Source organism: Dipteris shenzhenensis, chromosome 30 (assembly GCF_047967505.1).
Source record: "Dipteris shenzhenensis isolate YYH24624 ecotype China chromosome 30, Dip_SZ_1.0, whole genome shotgun sequence".
Classification (NCBI taxonomy): domain Eukaryota; kingdom Viridiplantae; phylum Streptophyta; class Polypodiopsida; order Gleicheniales; family Dipteridaceae; genus Dipteris; species Dipteris shenzhenensis.
This window is the reverse complement of record NC_141625.1, coordinates 27,327,062-27,344,058: the sequence shown is the minus strand read 5'-3', so window position 1 is coordinate 27,344,058 and position 16,997 is coordinate 27,327,062. Positions and strand designations below refer to the sequence as shown.

Here is a 16,997-nt window from a genome sequence, read left to right as displayed (position 1 = left end):
GTTATCCCTTAAGTTTCCTCGTGTGAAATCATTGTACCTTTGGATGTGCGTGATGAATGTATTTGGTTTCCATATTTCTCACGTTCTTTAAGTAGCTTTTTCCTTTTCTTTGTTGAGGGCGTGGTCTAAATGAAAGTTCCTGTGGATGCATTTTCCATTTCATGTTTCTACATTATCTTCCCTATTAATGCCCATGTAACGAGTGACCCCCAGAGAGAGAGAGAGAGAGAGAGAGAGAGAGAGAGAGAGAGAGAGAGAGAGGATATGATATGGTTGTATTAAAGTTCTCTTGAAACCCTTCAGGATGTATGGGACTGGCAATCACTATCAACAAATAGAGATCTTTACATCCAGTTAACGAAAATACTATAGACATACTATGTTAACGAAAATACTATAGACATACTATGTAGTTAGTACTTGATGTGCTAGCTTGTGTGCTAGCCCAAGCATCTTGTTGTGGTATTCCAAAAGTTCTTTTAGATAATTCCCTAGCTTTGTAGCTGGTGCTCTGAAAGAATTGTCAGGTTGCCTGTGTTGTCATCATATCTTTCTCTGATGTGAGCATAGGCCGGCATCTCAGGAGTACACGGTGCTCATTTTCTACCTCCCCTGTGGGGCATATTTCCCTTGGGACACTAGGTCTTCCACACCTTCCCTTCTGCCTTATAGATCATGTGAGCTGGTTCTTTGTATATTAGCTGTACTGACTAGCAGCAACATTGACACCTTGAACGATTTAAGTATGTAGATGGCGAATGTGGTAATTCTTTTGCAATGCTCCATACTAATTATGTATCATTGTGTTTGTGTCTCAGCTTAGAAGAGATGAAAACGGAGTGATGTTTTCGTTATATAGACCCTTTAATTATGTAAGATGCTATATGGGTGTTAGATAGAGGTAAATAGGACAGTATAACGTCATCAAGCTCTCATTATGGATTGGAGCTGAGGCTGTGCAAGAAAAACAGTACATACGGGATCTATGCTGCCACATCTATACAGAGGTGCTGTAGCCTTTAAATCTCCTTTTTCAATAAACAAACAGAAAAATTCCAAGCAAAGTCAGAAATGGATGAAATTTTGAGACAAAATTTTGTAGTACAATTTCTGCACTTCGAGCTAAGGAAACATTTGGCATTCAAGACATCTTAAAAACTGTCCTGATATTTACACATCAACATTACACAGTCCCTTCGTATGAGTGACAAAAGGAACTTTCATATGATAATTAGCAGATCAATTATGACTTTCTTTGTTGACATAATTTCAATCTCTTACAAGGAGGTAGGTGGAGATTCAAGGTCTCCAATGGGGTCTTTCTTGTCTCACATGTCTTCTTCAAACTATCCATTTTAGCAACTCCCATTTCCGACACGTTGATGCCATAAGCTAGCATCCTTTGCAGATCATGAGAAGTTGGGGATTGCCATGGTCCATCCCACCATGCATAAGGAAGAAGTGGAGTCCGTGCACATTGATTCGCCTGATGGTTGCAACTAAGTCGGCCTCCAAACCGGCGCCAGGTGTGGCCCCACCCTTTTTGCCCTGATAGGCCTTCGGTCAGGACTGACCACTGGAAACTACTGTAGAAACCAAAGTCGGAAGAGTTTTCCCCTTGTTCATCTACAGCATTTGCATGAGTTGGAAGTCAGGACAACTTGCAGAGAATAAAGCACCTCTGATGTTTATGCACAGCTCAGACAATAATAGACATCACAAAAACTCCTGTTCTTTCTAGCTGTCCCAGAATACACAGGAATATAATTGAAAAGCCTACCCAGTCTTTTGGCTGCTGCAAAGGAAGCAAGAAGCTGAGCATATGTAGTGCCCACACGTCTATTAGCTCCTGATATAACTGCACTCTTAGCCCTAGATGCCAAGAAGAAATCAACAATCGCCACCCACCTGGGCATGGGGCCCCAGTCCCTAGTCCTCTTCTCTGGTGGCTGGGCAGGGCCCGAAACAAATCAAGGAGGCTTTAGTCATAGACCCCGCATTCCAGCTTTAATTTGTATGTATCAATTGTGAGTTTCAATTCTTATGACAAACCTCAAAGAAACAGGATTTGTGATTGAATCAAGATGAAATAAAGCAATCCAATGCACTTGATTCAGAAAGAAACATTTGCTTTTTCTCAATAATGACATTCAAGAAACATATGAACACAAGTGCGGCACCTGAAAGTAGTTTTCGCTCATCATCTTGCTCAGGTTCTGGTATGATCTCATAAACAAGTGGTAGTCAAAATGAAGAACCTGTGTAGAATCCCAAGAATGCCAAGTATGGCCAATTAGATGTCCCACGATAAAAGGGACAAACTACAGAAAACAGAGAACAAAACATGGACTTGAAGAGTCCCGATTCGGAAATGGGGATTCATACATGTGCAACGCCTTCTAGGTCATTCTTGAGCCTTCTAATTATAAATGGTGTATCAGAGACAACCACCACTTGTGGAGAGGTCTTATTGTGTGAATTATTCTTTAACACTGTTTGAATGCAGCTGCGTGCTGCAGAAGATGCTCGCCTTGACCTATGAAGCATAGAGAGTACAACATTTGTAAGGCTATAGTATATCTTTTTTTTCTTATGAAGTGAGAGAGATAGAGATAGATAGATAGAGAGAGAGAGAGAGAGAGAGAGAGAGAGAGAGAGAGTTTATTAAAGTCTTCGGAAGACCGATGGGTCTATGAGACTCTGAAAATCCTGGTACAAATGAGCTGTGAGGGTGGAGCTACTAAACGAGCATCCACACCAATGCAGAATGAGAGAGAGAGAGAGAGAGAGAGAGAGAGAGAGAGAGAGAGAGAGCTACCAACTGAAAAGGCAAACATGCATAAATCCAGGAATATGCCCAAACTTGTTATGTTTTTTTAAATAAGAAAGCTTTAAAACTTATATGATATTCATATAAAACTTCACCTAGTCTATCAGCACCCGAGTTCCAACGAAGTGTGTTATATGTCACAACCATGCTTATGCGGAAGCATGTTTCTTAGGATCTATTTAATGAAATAAATTAGAGAACAGAACACAGAAAAGACAAGGCCACATGGGGTGTGAACGAGGATCAACCCCCTGCCAAAGCTCAAGCAAATTGTCATATTTCTGTATTCCAGTAATGCTGAGTCTTAATACAATAGTTTTCCAAAACCAAGGATGGAACGTATGAAGTCCTACAAAAACAAAAGACAAAAAACACTCTTTCTTAACAGTAGGAGGGAATTACAATGCTTCAACAAATAGGACTGACAATAAATGAAGCTCTTGTAGCCAAGATGTGGAGAGGAGCCTCTCTATCAAGTGGCAAAACCTCTGCCAATGGAACATGCATGAAACCGTCAAACCTGGAGCAGGAAAACTGTGTCTCAAGGTGAAAAACGCCAATCAAGAAGAGAAAATCACCATTTGGGATACCAGGGTGCCACTGGAACAAAGCTCTTGATCAAATATAGAATGATTAGAAATTGGGGCCCAAGAATTGAAATTTTCCTAGGTGCAATCGCCCACTATCTGGCCCCAAAAACAGGTGCCAAATGTCCAGAAAACTGATGAAATTGTCCTGTCTCCACTGGTCACTGGAAAAATGGAACGAAATGATTCCAGTCATAGCAGGAGATCAAAACTGAAAAGAGATAACGTGTGTGGGGATTGCAAAATTGTCAAGCAGAAAAGTCTCTTTTCAAAATTGCAATTAATCTGGAAGAGGAGAACTACATGCAGGCAACGTCCACGAGGTGCTTTTCCAGGTGCCAAAACAGCAGCCACAGGCTGTAAATCTAATCACTTTTCCCTATGGGGACTTGGTGAATGGAACCAGGGGACAAGAATCAAATTTGAAATTGTTGTTCTGGAATTCAACAATTTGAAAAAGTGGAAGCAACCAAGACCTCAACAGCAAGCATGCCAGAATGTGGTAGCAAAAGCAAGTGGGGCTTCATAAGGCTAGTTCTAGCTCTAAAAGTAATTAAAAACTATGTATAAATCACACTTATGGGTTAGTTACAATACATATATATTCATTAATCAATATTCCTATTATATATAGTAGAAAATAACTTTAATAATTTAATTAAAAAGTCTTTAATTTCCTTTTTAGAAATTTGCCCCATGACCCCACAGTAGGTCTAGAACATTTAAACTTACGAAGGTAATATAGACTTATCAGAATCTACCTAAAATTAATCCAACGGTTGTGACTACTCTTTAATGTGCATGCGAGTGATCTGAGCATATATAATTATTGGTTTCAAAGATTACATTTATCTCACAGATTTAACCTACGTCATTCATTCTATCCTCGTAAGAATCAACATTACCACCTAGATGCACCAAGGCTCACCTCCAAAGCCAGTATGAAAGCAAGAAGGATATAATATCCCTTTGAGTTGGGAATGGAAACCCGATGGATATGCGGAGCACTCCATTCTCATAAGGCATGCTGACAGGTGGAGGGTGATCTGCTAAATAATCATCAAGTCATACGGACTTGGATAACCCTATGGGTTGTGAGATAGCTCCATGTAGTGGAGTCTACCCCATGCACTATCTTCCATCCTACCGTCTCCGTAATGTGCCTGGCTGTACACATAGAAGTGTCAACTGTGGCTCATCGTTCTGCAGAAAGGTGCCAAAATAGCCATTGATCGAAGACGATCAATGCATTGGATTTGCAGAAGATGACTGGCCAGATGTGTAAAGTCATGTAAGAAAGAAGTCGCACAAAACACCCACATGTGTGATCAGAGTAAGTATGTACACAATAAATAAATAAACATCATAGAGTTATAATGTCTACCAACCCTTTTCTACATCTACTTAGTGAGGAGTGAGGACCCAAGTGACTAAGAAGAAGTGTAAGAGGGGCAGACCTATTTATAGGTCCCAAACCAGCCTGGTCAGCCTGACCCAATTAAACCGACCCAAACTCGGTTGGGTTAGGTAAGTTTGTCCGGACTGGGCAGGTCGGGTGCCCCACTCTGTCCTAACCTTGGGCCTGACTGGCCTATGCCAGCCAGCTTGAAACAGGCCACAACCTAGCAGGATTTCCTATCCTCTCTCTGGGCAGGCACACCCACAAAGAAGCCCTCTCTCACTACATGTGAGAAAGCCATAACTCGAACACGCTCTCTGCAGCTCATGGTGTACAATGATCTGAGGAAGCAACTCGATGAAGATGCAACTATGTACCCTCCAGCACCACAAATACTGGATTCACCTTAGAGAGAATACCTGACAGCCCAGCTGCTCGGAACAATATGCCACCTCGAACAGTAAAGAGATTTCCTCGGCTGTGATTTTCGATACTAGTTTGCACTGAGTTCCAAATGGAGAACGATGATCTATGAAACAAACCATGCCCAATATCCTCTGGTGAACACATCGCATATAGGAACCTCGAGCAATGAGCTCAGGAACACAGTGTGTCCATAGTCTCAGTGCCGTCAAGCAATGAACTTCGAAAGTATCTGGTCCCTAGCTTCACAGTTTTGCCTTGCCTGCCAAACTTTCAAATGATAGGAGCTGCAATCAGCCTGCTCTCTCACCTACACACCCTTTCTGGCTATGACATGTGGGGGAACCCCTGTTTGCACATTTAAATACATTTGTGTATCGTTATTAACATCTTAAGGAGGCCTCGCAGGACTATGAGACATACTAATCAATAAAGTAACTTATGCAAGCCATTGTGGATTGTGAGCAATTGCTGCCTCTGAGTACCAGATTGGTCTGAAGATGAATTTGACTTTGTGTCATCAGCCTGAGACTTGCTAAGGTTCTTGGACCGACAATCCTTGGCCAGATGCCATTTCTTCCCACTGCTACATTCTGTCTTTTCCACTGCTGTGAGTATGCCTCACTACCATCGGGAGACTTCTTCAGTTTGCCCGAATTTGAACCGATTCCTCTTCTAAGAGAAGAGAGCATGTAATCAAAATCTAGCTGACTTGTCGTGACCTCACACCGCAACGCTCGAGCAACCATCTCGTACTCTGGTGGGAACTTGGTGAGGCTTGATAGATATTCCAGGGTCCTCTCCCCATCTTGGGCCTTGAGATGTCAGCCATAATCGTGGAAGCCCATGGCTTGGATATGGTGAGGCAGGAAACCAAAGGGCTTGACAGTGCTCGCAGAACTGAGGCTGAGACCTGGCTACAGCGACTTCATTATCATCATTGTCCAATTTGTTGAAGCATTGTATTTCCTCTTACAGTTACAAAGGAGTGATTTTAGTTCTTTGTTTTCCTAGGACTGCATAGGTTGCATCCTTGGTTCTCGAATACTATTGTATTAAGACTCAGCATTACTGGAATACAGAAATCTGCCAGGTGCTTGAGCTTTTGTGAGGGGTTGATCATTGTTTGCACCCCATGTGGCTTTGCTTTTTTGTGTTCCATTCTCTCATTTATTTCAGTTTTAAGACTGTGTGAACAAGTGTTATGGTTTAAATTTTCAGTTAGTGGTTATGAATTTCTAGTTCCTCGAAAACACGATTCTGCATATCCACGGTTCTCACAGTAAGTGATTGCATAAGCATACGTTGGTGCCCATACATAGATATTTACATAGTCAACACAACAATCTTCAGAAACTGTTGTGTCTTAGGGGAGATTGACGCTAGATTCAATTAAAAGGAGGGCCAATTACTGGACAATGTTATACAAGGCTTATTTTTATCCCAAAGGATATACAAGGATTGTTAGCCCTTCATATTAATAAGGCTGCACTCTGTTTCTGTATGCTGCATTCTTATACCCAAAATATAGCAAATAATCTACCTGCTATTCATCATCCGCATGTGTACAGAAATATCTGGACCTGGACCACCCTTAAGAACCCACTGTATAGCTTCTTCTACAACTGGCATTGGTGAAATAAAAGAACGAAATAATTCCCCAAAGGTATTCGGTCGTGAGCTTGGCATCGAAGGATCTCCAAAGACTAAAGAGGCACACGAGCGCATCACAGGATGTCTGTTCTTTAAAAAAAATTGAAGAGCAATACTGTCTGTTGTACCTTTGAACCTGAACCAAACAAACAAAAAGGCATTTATGCATTAACCTGAATTTCTTTCATGAAACACGCAAGGTGTATTTTATGATTTATGACAGTTCAAAATGAAAAAGTTGATTCTACTCTGGAGTAAATTTTGCAAACAAATCTCACTCGCAAAACTGAAGATGCGAGTCAAACATATCAAGACCCTTGAAAGTGCCGCACTAGCAGACGTAAAACGATTGCGATAGGAAAAAGACAGCACCAATGATCAACCTTGACAAATTGTGGACTTACACAAGGTGAAGTTAGCTATAGTCTTCAAAAAATTAAAACATGGGGAGGGAAGAGGGGACAAAGAATATAGGGAGAAATGTTGTCCAGTCATTTTCAATCTATTTGAGCCTCACTTTGCAAGGATGACACAAGAAGCGGTGCGCTAACGACACCTTATCAGGCATGGCGGTTGGAATCCTGTCATGTCATGACAGAGGGTCCTCACAACTGAGTGAAGGTCTATTGATCACCATTGAAGCTCCTAGGCAGCTTAGTGAGAATGAGACTGATTGCTGTCCACCTTCTGACCTACAACGACCAGTTGATCTTTGACTTTGAACAGATGCTCAATAACCAAGTCACCTTCCTTCATCCTCAGCATGAACAGCTGATTTTGAAGCATCACCCATATTAGCCGTCTCATAGTCTCGCAAAATCATTCAAGCCTCAATTGCCACAAACTGAATGTGTGGAAGCATTGAATTTGCAATATTCCCAATGATCCTTGAAAGTGCCTCAATGTCCCAATGATCCTGGAAAATGTATGAACATCCCTGAGCACCCAATCTTTGATATCAGCTGGATATGTTGCTTTCGCTACTATTCATGTTGCATCCTTTTATCCGCCAGCTTCACCTCTACTCCTAAGTTATCCTCACAATGCATTTGGAACCAATTGACTCCAGATCTGCTAATTCTCACCATCCAACAATCCCGTCTAGCCAAAATTCAAGGTCGGCATGCGGGACACCATGTCGCCCTCTGAGATTTACTACAAAGAGAGTTCGCACTTACAAATACACTAACCTTCTTGTGTTATGCTCAAGTCGAGGTAACATGACCTCAGAAGGGTCAGTAGACATTTTGTTGGGGTAAAGGCACATTGCCAACCCTTCATTAAAAGATAGGACACCTATGACTGTCTTAAGACAGTCATAGGGTAAACCTAATCCTAATAAAACACAAGTGAGTTTGTGGTGTGGCTCATCATTCTTACACACCCGCACTTGAGTGTCTCTCTCACTCTCTTCCTCTTGCTCTTCTTCCCCCCCTTCAACTGGTATCAGAGCCATTCCCCTCCACTCCCTAGTCTACCCATTCCCTCCACTCCCTAGTCTACCCATTCCCTTCACTCCCTAGTCTACCCCTTCCGTACGGACGTACGGACAGCGCCGTACGACCGTACGTCGTCCGTACAGTCGTACGGACGGACTGCGGCGGCGCATTTCGCCTGCAGGGCAGCAGACCAATGCGCAGGCGGCGCAGCAGATCAGGGCGACAGCGCGGGCGCGGGCCAGGCTATGGCGTGGGCACGGGCGCGGGCGTGAGCGCGGGCTGTGGTGTGGGCACGGGCGGCGACGCGGGTCGCGGGCCTCCTTGCATAGCAGCTGCTAGCTGCAGCTCGAGGCGCCGCATTAAGCAAGCAGCCATAGTAGCTGCTACTAGCTGCTAAGCCTCTCGAGGCATCGTGCAGCTGGATCTCCTTTGACGTGCGTGTGTGCACGTAGAGAGCCAGGCAAGTACAGCATTCGATTTTCGCTCAAAAGACTCGACAGATTTTTTTTTTTGGGAAGCGTGCCTACTGCAGGTACAGAAAGTACACCAGGTACTTTGCAGGTACAGAAAAGTACAGCAGGCACACAAATTTTTTTTTGGAAGAGGAATAGTGCTGAAGCACTCTGTTTTGTGCGTGGTACATGCATGTACGCGCAGTACATGAAGCATTCCTGATGCATTCCTGAAGCATTTCAGCTGTATACTGTACATTTGTTGAGGTACAGCAGGTACTCTCGTGTCCCTCACGCTTGAGGTGACTTGTGCCACAGTGGTGGTGTTTGCGCAGTTACTTGTCTTTCAGGAAGGTCAGATGCTTGTTTTGCAGAAGCTTCTATGCATTTACTGAGTGCAATTCTCAGTTTTGGGTGACCATTTCAAAGGGCTTTTGCCTGGACGTGTTTGCAGTATATGCCTTGAGGCAGTGTGTAGCCAGGGAGCACACATTTGCTTTGTTTCCGCAGTGCATTTGGTGACATTTGTTGCAAGTCACATTCTTTGTACGCACTTTGAAAATCTCAGTTGAGCCACGCTTGGTCAGGGCGCATCGAGTTTACTCGGTCCCTAACTGCCCACATCGTTGACAGTGCTCAAAAGATCTTCTTCTTGGTGTTTGTACGTTGTGATTTGTGTTGTTACTGAGTACACAGGGGCAGTCTATGCATTGCACATTGTCAGGTAAAAGTGTCAGAGAGATTTTCATATTGCATGCTACCTCAGTGTTGAGGTGTTCTCCACTTGATTCAGGTGTCAGATCAAGGGGCTTTTGCCCAGACTTTGTTTGATAGCACTTGGGTTACCGACAGAGATCTTCAGATGCATTTTCTCCCCTTGGTATAAGGGTGATTGCTTGGGATTTATCCCATTTACTGTTGCAGGTTTTGTGACAGGCTGAAGTGTCATTTTTTTTTGGGTGTTTGTCAAGTGGTTTCTGCAATTTAACTCAGTGTAATACCTCATCTGAGGTGGGAGAAGTGATCAGTACAGTCAGTACAGCAGTGTTTACAGCAGTGTTTGTGGTTTGTCAGATGATTATGCACTGTTAAGCACTTGTTGAGCAGCTGCCGCAGTCTGAAATTACTGTTTTTATGCCTCTTTGAGCACAGTACAGTGTGTCAGAAGGTACAGTATTTGCAGGGTCATTTACTGTTTTGCTGCAGATTTTCCTGACAGTAAAAACAGCACCATTGAGAGTGCTTCTGGCTCTTGAATAGAGCAGGTTTTTCTGAGAAATCAGAATTTTTATTCAGTCTTTTTACTTCCAGGGAGTCAGGTACTTTCCTCATCTGATATGGCATCAGGGGGAAGTGATTCTTCAATTCTGAACATAAAGAAACTGGAAGGAGCACACAACTATGCATTGTGGGCAGAACAGTGCTTGAATGTACTTCTGTTAAAGAAGATTGCTAAGCCCATAAGGGTGAAGGGTGTCAAGCCATCTGACATGGCAGCTGATGACTGGGAAGAGCTTGATTTGTCCGCGAGGGCAGCTATCATGCTCACTATTTCAGACACTCTTGTGTTCAATGTACAGGCTGAAAAGACCTCTTATGGTCTATGGCAAAGACTAGAAGAATTGTATGCCCAAAAGAGCTCAGCCAGTAAGGTTTATTGGCTGAAGAAGCTGGTCGATCTTCGCATGAAGGAAGGTACAGCTATGACCTCACACTTGAGTGAGTTCAATGCCATCTTTACACAGTTGATTGCACAGGGGTTGAACCTTGATGAGGAGTTCAAGGCTACTTTCTTGCTGTGTACCCTCCCCGAGAGTTGGGACACTTTCAAGACCACCCTGTCAAACTCGAATGCCACTCTTATTTATGCTGATGTAGAGAGCTCTCTCCTTATGGAGGAGATGAGCAGGAAGAATAATGCGGGCAGCAAGTCTTCAAATGCTTTGCAGGTACAGGACAGAGGCAGGACTCAGCAGAAGGGGAGATCTGCTAGTAAGTCCAAATCCTGCAGTCAGTCCCGTGGCAAAAAGGACATTGAATGCTTTTATTGTGGCAAGAAGGGACATGTGAAGTCTAAGTGCTTCAAGTTCATACGGGATCAGAAAGCCAAGAAGGCTGAAACAAAGGATGCAGGAAATGCAAGCAAAGGCAAAGGCAAGGCCAAGGCAGATGACTAGGATGCAGTAAATGTTGCAGCAGAGGACAGTGACAGTGACATACATGATGTTTTATGCTCTTCTGCTGTAATAGCACATGCTTTGGTTATTGATGGCCATGACATGCACACCTGGCTCTTGGATTCAGGTGCCTCTTTTCATGTTACTCCTCATAGGGAGTGGTTTACTTCCTACACAGGTACTCATGGAGTTGTTCATCTTGGGAACAACTATGCATGTCAGATTGCAGGGATTGGCAATATACAGATAGTATTTCCTGATGGACAGTCATTTATGCTTGATGGTGTTCGCCATGTGCCGCAAATCAAGAAAAATCTGATTAGCACTGGCTTATTGGATGACAGTGGTTACCACACCACATTTGGGGATTCCAAATGGGTGATTACTGATGGCCAGACTGTAGTGGCTGAGGGTTTTAAGAGGAATACCTTGTACCCTCTTTATGTTTCCAGTGTGGGTAATCATGTTGTTGCCATAACCGAGCTGCCAAAGGTTTCATTGTGGCATAGCCGGTTGGGACACATGTCTGTTAAAGGAATGCAAGAACTGTCACGTTTGGGTTATCTGCCGCCTCTCTCTTTTTCAGATTTGCCTACTTGTGATCATTGTATATTTGGCAAGCACTCTGTCACTCCTCATAAGAGGAGAACTCCCCAGAATAGAGCACCACTTGATCTAGTGCACACTGATTTGTGTGAGATGCCACAGTTATCACTAGGGGGTGCAAAATATTTTATTACTTTCATTGATGATGCCACATGTAAGGTGTGGGTCTATTTCTTGAAGCATAAGGGAGATGCCTTAGATGCTTTCAAGAAGTTTGTTGCTCAGGTTGAGAATCGGACAGGACGCAGGCTGAAATGCCTCAGGTCCGATAATGGGGGTGAGTATTTGTCACATGCTTTTGTGCAGTTTTGCCAAGCTAAGGGCATCAAACAGGAACTCACAGCCCCTCATAATGCATCTCAAAATGGTGCAAGTGAGCGTATGAATCGAACTATTCACGAGAAGGTTCGATGTATGTTGTCTTATGCTGCATTACCCCATGGCTTTTGGGCAAAAGCCGTGCAAACAGCAGTTCACATTATTAACAGGTCGCCAAACAAGGCTTTGGAGTTGAAAGTGCCAGAAGAGGTGTGGTCTGGCAAGCCACCTTCATATAAGCACTTACGTGTATTTGGCTGCGAGTGCTTTGCTCATGTACGCAAAGAACTACGCACCAAACTGGATCCAAAGTCTATCAGATGCATCTTTATGGGTTATGGTGACGAAGGTGAAATGGGGTATAGGTTATGGGATCCCGTTAAACGGAAGATTATACGCAGCAATGATGTCATCTTTAAAGAAGATAGTGTACACAAGGAACCCGTGCAACCTGTGGAATACAGGAGGGTTATTTATGATGATGTTGGACAGCAAAGAATGCCCATTTATATGCAGCAGCAGGCTGCTGCAGATCACCCTGTTCAAGAGGGTATACAGGCTGAAAATCAGCCAGATAATTTTGCCAATGATGCACCACTGGATGTGCCAACACATGGGGCTGTAGAACAGCCAGATATGGTGGTACAGCCACCCGTCATGCATGAAGAACAGGCTGGACAGCAGCCTAATCCGGAACATTTTGTTAGGAGGAGCACCCGTGCACAACAGCCTCCTGCCAGGTTTGTTCCAGGAGCCAATAATGTGGCTGATTTTATCATGCTGACAGATTGTGGTGAGCCTTCCAGCTTCAAGGAAGCTATGGGAAGAACAGAGAAAAAGAAGTGGGAGAAAGCCATGCAGTCAGAAATGGACTCCCTACTTCAGAATGATACATGGGACTTGGTGCAGTTACCTGCAGGCAGAAAGGTTTTGCCATGCAAGTGGGTTTACAAAGTCAAAGTGGATTCAAATGCTTTACCTCGGTATAAGGCCAGATTGGTTGCCAAGGGATTTAAGCAGGAAAAGGGCATTGACTTTGATGAGATCTTTTCCCCTGTAGTCAAGATGACTACTTTGAGAGCAGTGTTAGCTCTTGTTGCTCATGACGACATGGATTTATGTCAGATGGATGTGAAGACAGCCTTTCTTCACGGAGATCTTCATGATGAGATCTATATGAGTCAGCCAGAGGGATATGCTGTTAAAGGGAAAGAGCAGCTTGTGTGTAAGCTCAAGAGGAGCTTGTATGGACTCAAGCATGCGCCAAGGGAATGGTACAAGAAGTTTGATGCCTTCATGCAGTCCCAAGGGTATCATCGGTGTGAGACCGATCATTGCTTGTACACCAAACGGGCAAAGGATGGCAGTTTGATGCTACTCATTCTATATGTGGATGACATGCTTATTGCCAGTAAATCTCAGTATGAGATTAGTGCTTTGAAGAAACAACTGCACAAGTCTTTTGACATGAAAGACTTGGGTGATGCAAATCATATTCTTGGCATGCGTATTACTCGTGACAGGTCCAAGGGACTTTTGTTTCTGTCACAGAAAGAGTACATTGACAAAGTACTGCAGAGGTTTAAAATGGAGGGGGGGAAGTCCATTAGTACCCCGTTGCCTCCACATTTAAAACTCAGCAGTAAGGACAGCCCCAGATCAGATGATGATAAGGCTGAAATGGCCAAGATTCCGTATGCATCTGCAGTTGGATCTTTGATGTATGCCATGGTTGCCACTCGTCCGGATATTGCTTTTGCGGTGGGAGTCATCAGCAGGTATATGGCAAATCCAGGCAAGCGGCATTGGGAAGCAGTGAAAGGTGTCTTGAGGTATCTCAAGGGTACCAAAGACTTGTGCATATGCTATGGTAGGCAAGATGCATTGGTGCATGGTTTTACAGATTCAGACTATGCAGGGAATGCAGATAACCGGAAGTCTACTACCGGTTATATTTTCACATTTGCAGGAGGTGCTATATCATGGGTGTCTCGGTTGCAGAAATGCGTTGCACTGTCAACCACAGAAGCTGAATATGTTGCAGCCACTGAGGCCTGCAAGGAAGCAATATGGCTTACTCGGCTGGTGGGAGATTTGGGCATTACAGGAGATATGCCAGTTTTGCATTGTGATAGTCAGAGTGCTATCATGTTGGCAAAGAATCCAGTCTTTCATCAGAAGACCAAGCACATAGAAGTGAAATATCATTTCATCAGGGAGGTACTGGAAGACAAGCGACTTGAGCTTGTGAAAGTGCATACTGATGATAATCCTGCAGATTTGCTCACTAAGAGCCTGCCTACAGAGCGGTTTGCACATTGCCGCCACATCATGGGATTAGGATGAGACCATTCTTACCTTATGGTCTTGTATACAGTAACTGTATATTGTTGTAATTTTTTATTCTTTTCTCCCCTTTAGGCACATTGGCCTTTAGGTGGGAGGTTGTTGGGGTAAAGGCACATTGCCAACCCTTCATTAAAAGATAGGACACCTATGACTGTCTTAAGACAGTCATAGGGTAAACCTAATCCTAATAAAACACAAGTGAGTTTGTGGTGTGGCTCATCATTCTTACACACCCGCACTTGAGTGTCTCTCTCACTCTCTTCCTCTTGCTCTTCTTCCCCCCCTTCACATTTTCTTTTAGAGGGCTGACTTTTATCTTGTATTTTGTTGTGTTTCAAGTAAATGGTTAAGGGAATCAATGTCAAGGTCCTTGGTGAGGGCGACATGGCGTAATCTAGTGTTAAACTAGGCTCTATCGTGAGGTGCTCTGTTTCTTTTCTATGTACTTGCCCGTTCTCTTCCCTCCCACTCTAGTCTAAACCTCTCCAAAGGCAAGCCAACACTCTGAAGTGGTGCAGTAAGCTCTCTACAACCAGCTGTCCTATGAATTGCATTATAGCTGTCCACCTCCCAATGAGCAAAATGGCATATGGGTGGCCTATTTGGACAAGATAATCTTTACTATGGAAGAGGCACCCCTCATTTCATCTAGGATATACTCTAGCCAATTGCAGGGATCGAAGCCTTACTTTTGCATCCTTGTATTTGGTAGCTACCACAGGTCTGACTCATTCCATAAAGGCCCACATGTTGCTCAGCCACTATCAAATGAGGGTAGAATATCCAGCTGCAAGTCTACTATGGTTTGCTCCAGCAAGATGCAAAGCTGCTCTCCACTTGATCTAGCCCTTGAAGGCTTTGTATGCAGCAGGCCTTTTGAATCTACACACCAGCACTTAGTAGGCTCACCATCAAAAGTGACATTTGCTGCACAAACGAGCCCTGGTAACAATCCACATACCCTTGGCCTCCAAAGACCAGCTTTACAAGGGATGCCCAATTAATTGATCTAGAGCTGTTGTTATTTTGTTTTATGGTTGGGTCAGTACATAAGTGTCATGGGAATGTATAGTTTTCTTCAAGTGCTTTATTGTTTGATTTCAATTTTTTTGCTGCTCAAGGGTGGAAACTGTTTTATCACTGTGATGAATTAATTATTTTGCTTACCCCTTGATCTACCTCTAACTTCTCTTCTTTGCATATGGTTCATGTCTAGGTCAGTGGGTTCAGTTCTTTGTAGTCTTTTGTTGGTATTATTGTTGTTTTCATTAGTTAGTCTGATGGGGTAGTGGGCCTTTTCAATGATTTGGGGTTTTTTCATTTAATCAACATGCTCCCAACAAGCACTAATTAGCACCAAGTTCCAGCAAGTATTAAAAGGTAATTAGCAGGTTATTGAACTAACATGCACTAACAAGCACTAACAGGCACTAACAAGAACTACGTGATAGTAAGTGGAAGTAACATGAAATATGTAGCACAAACAAGCACTACCAAGCACCACCAACTTATATGTGGCATTAGCAAGTACTAACAAGCACTAATAACCACTATTAAGCAATAATAGAAACTACAGTGTTGCAACAATAAACAAGCAGTACTTGAAGCACTAATCAACACTATCAAGCACTATGTCATAGTCAAACTGAGACTAAGCACAACAAGCAACTAGCACTAACAAGCAATGTCTCCTACTAAGTAGCAATAGCAAGTAGGAATATGCCATAACTAGCATACTTAGCAAGTAATCTATCACAATAAGTACCACTAAGGTCGAGGACCTAGGTGCACCTAAATGTGTAAATTGCCAAGGGGCAAATGGAATTAATGTTTATCCCAAGAGAGGGGTAAAAGGGTGTATGGTAGGGGCTTCCAATTTATGACATGTAGGGAGATGAGGGCTCTGGAAAAGCTCATAGGCACAAATTATTTGAGCTGGCTTTACCAGAGGTTGGCTGGGTGGAACAAAAATGTGCCTACGCCTGTGATTTCGAAGGAAATTAGAGGTTTTGTCCATTTCATTTGGTATCAGAGTACATAATTTCGATCGTCAAATTTGGGGCTTAAGCATCAGAAGAAATTGTAGTCATCTCTTTTGTGGAGCGGTCTTGTTCTCTGCATCGTCCAAACTTGGAGAAACAACTCTTTCTAGACCTGCTGCAAGCGTTGGGAATTTGTGCTGAAGATTAGACGTCGCTCAATCGCTTAACGCTCGAAGCTAGAAACGTGATTGTGATAGCGAAACATATTTGGTAAAATTGGGCTCTCTCCAAGTAGACGTGGAAAAGATTAAAGCTAGAGAAGCATCGTTGTCACAAGTAAGGCCGCGTTGAAGAGGATTATATCCTGAGCGTATCAAGCTTTTAATGTCAACCTTCATCTCTTGATTAGTTCTCTATTTCGTATCACGGGAGTAGCACCATGTATAACCTCCCAACCATATCTCGCTGAGGCTGACCAGCAGACAGAGATCTTCGTTCGAAATTCAACATGAATAATTCCCTTCTCTTCTCTTTCTAGCCTCAGCAAGCCCCAATTCCCTAGATAGATCTAGATGCCACATGTCATCCATATAGGGCCTTCCTAAAGCAACATTCCACCCCTCTCTTGGGATGCATTAAATCCTTTGCCCCTAGGCACAATCTTTGCACTAGGCCCTTGGCCTTAGATCTACCTAGTCTGGTGCTATCAGCCCTCACCTAGGACCTTGACATTAAATCCCTCCCGATCATTTACATGAAGCGCAAACACATATATTACAGAG

At 43.4% G+C, this 16,997-nt stretch overlaps 1 protein-coding gene across 1 annotated transcript in view; it reads right to left on the bottom strand.

Annotated features, from left to right (window-relative positions):
- Nucleotides 1-1,243: 1,243 nt before the first annotated feature.
- The window catches only part of LOC147881913 (uncharacterized), a 33,856-nt gene continuing 18,102 nt past the window's right edge, over nt 1,244-16,997 (bottom strand). Inside the window, exons 4-8 of the mRNA XM_087401476.1 lie at nt 6,783-7,028; nt 2,386-2,536; nt 2,181-2,258; nt 1,781-1,949; nt 1,244-1,626 (exon numbers count right to left, since the gene is read on the bottom strand). Of these exons, the coding sequence (XP_087257602.1) occupies nt 1,244-1,626; nt 1,781-1,949; nt 2,181-2,258; nt 2,386-2,536; nt 6,783-7,028 (1,027 nt within the window). The remainder of the gene's footprint in view (nt 1,627-1,780; nt 1,950-2,180; nt 2,259-2,385; nt 2,537-6,782; nt 7,029-16,997) is intronic.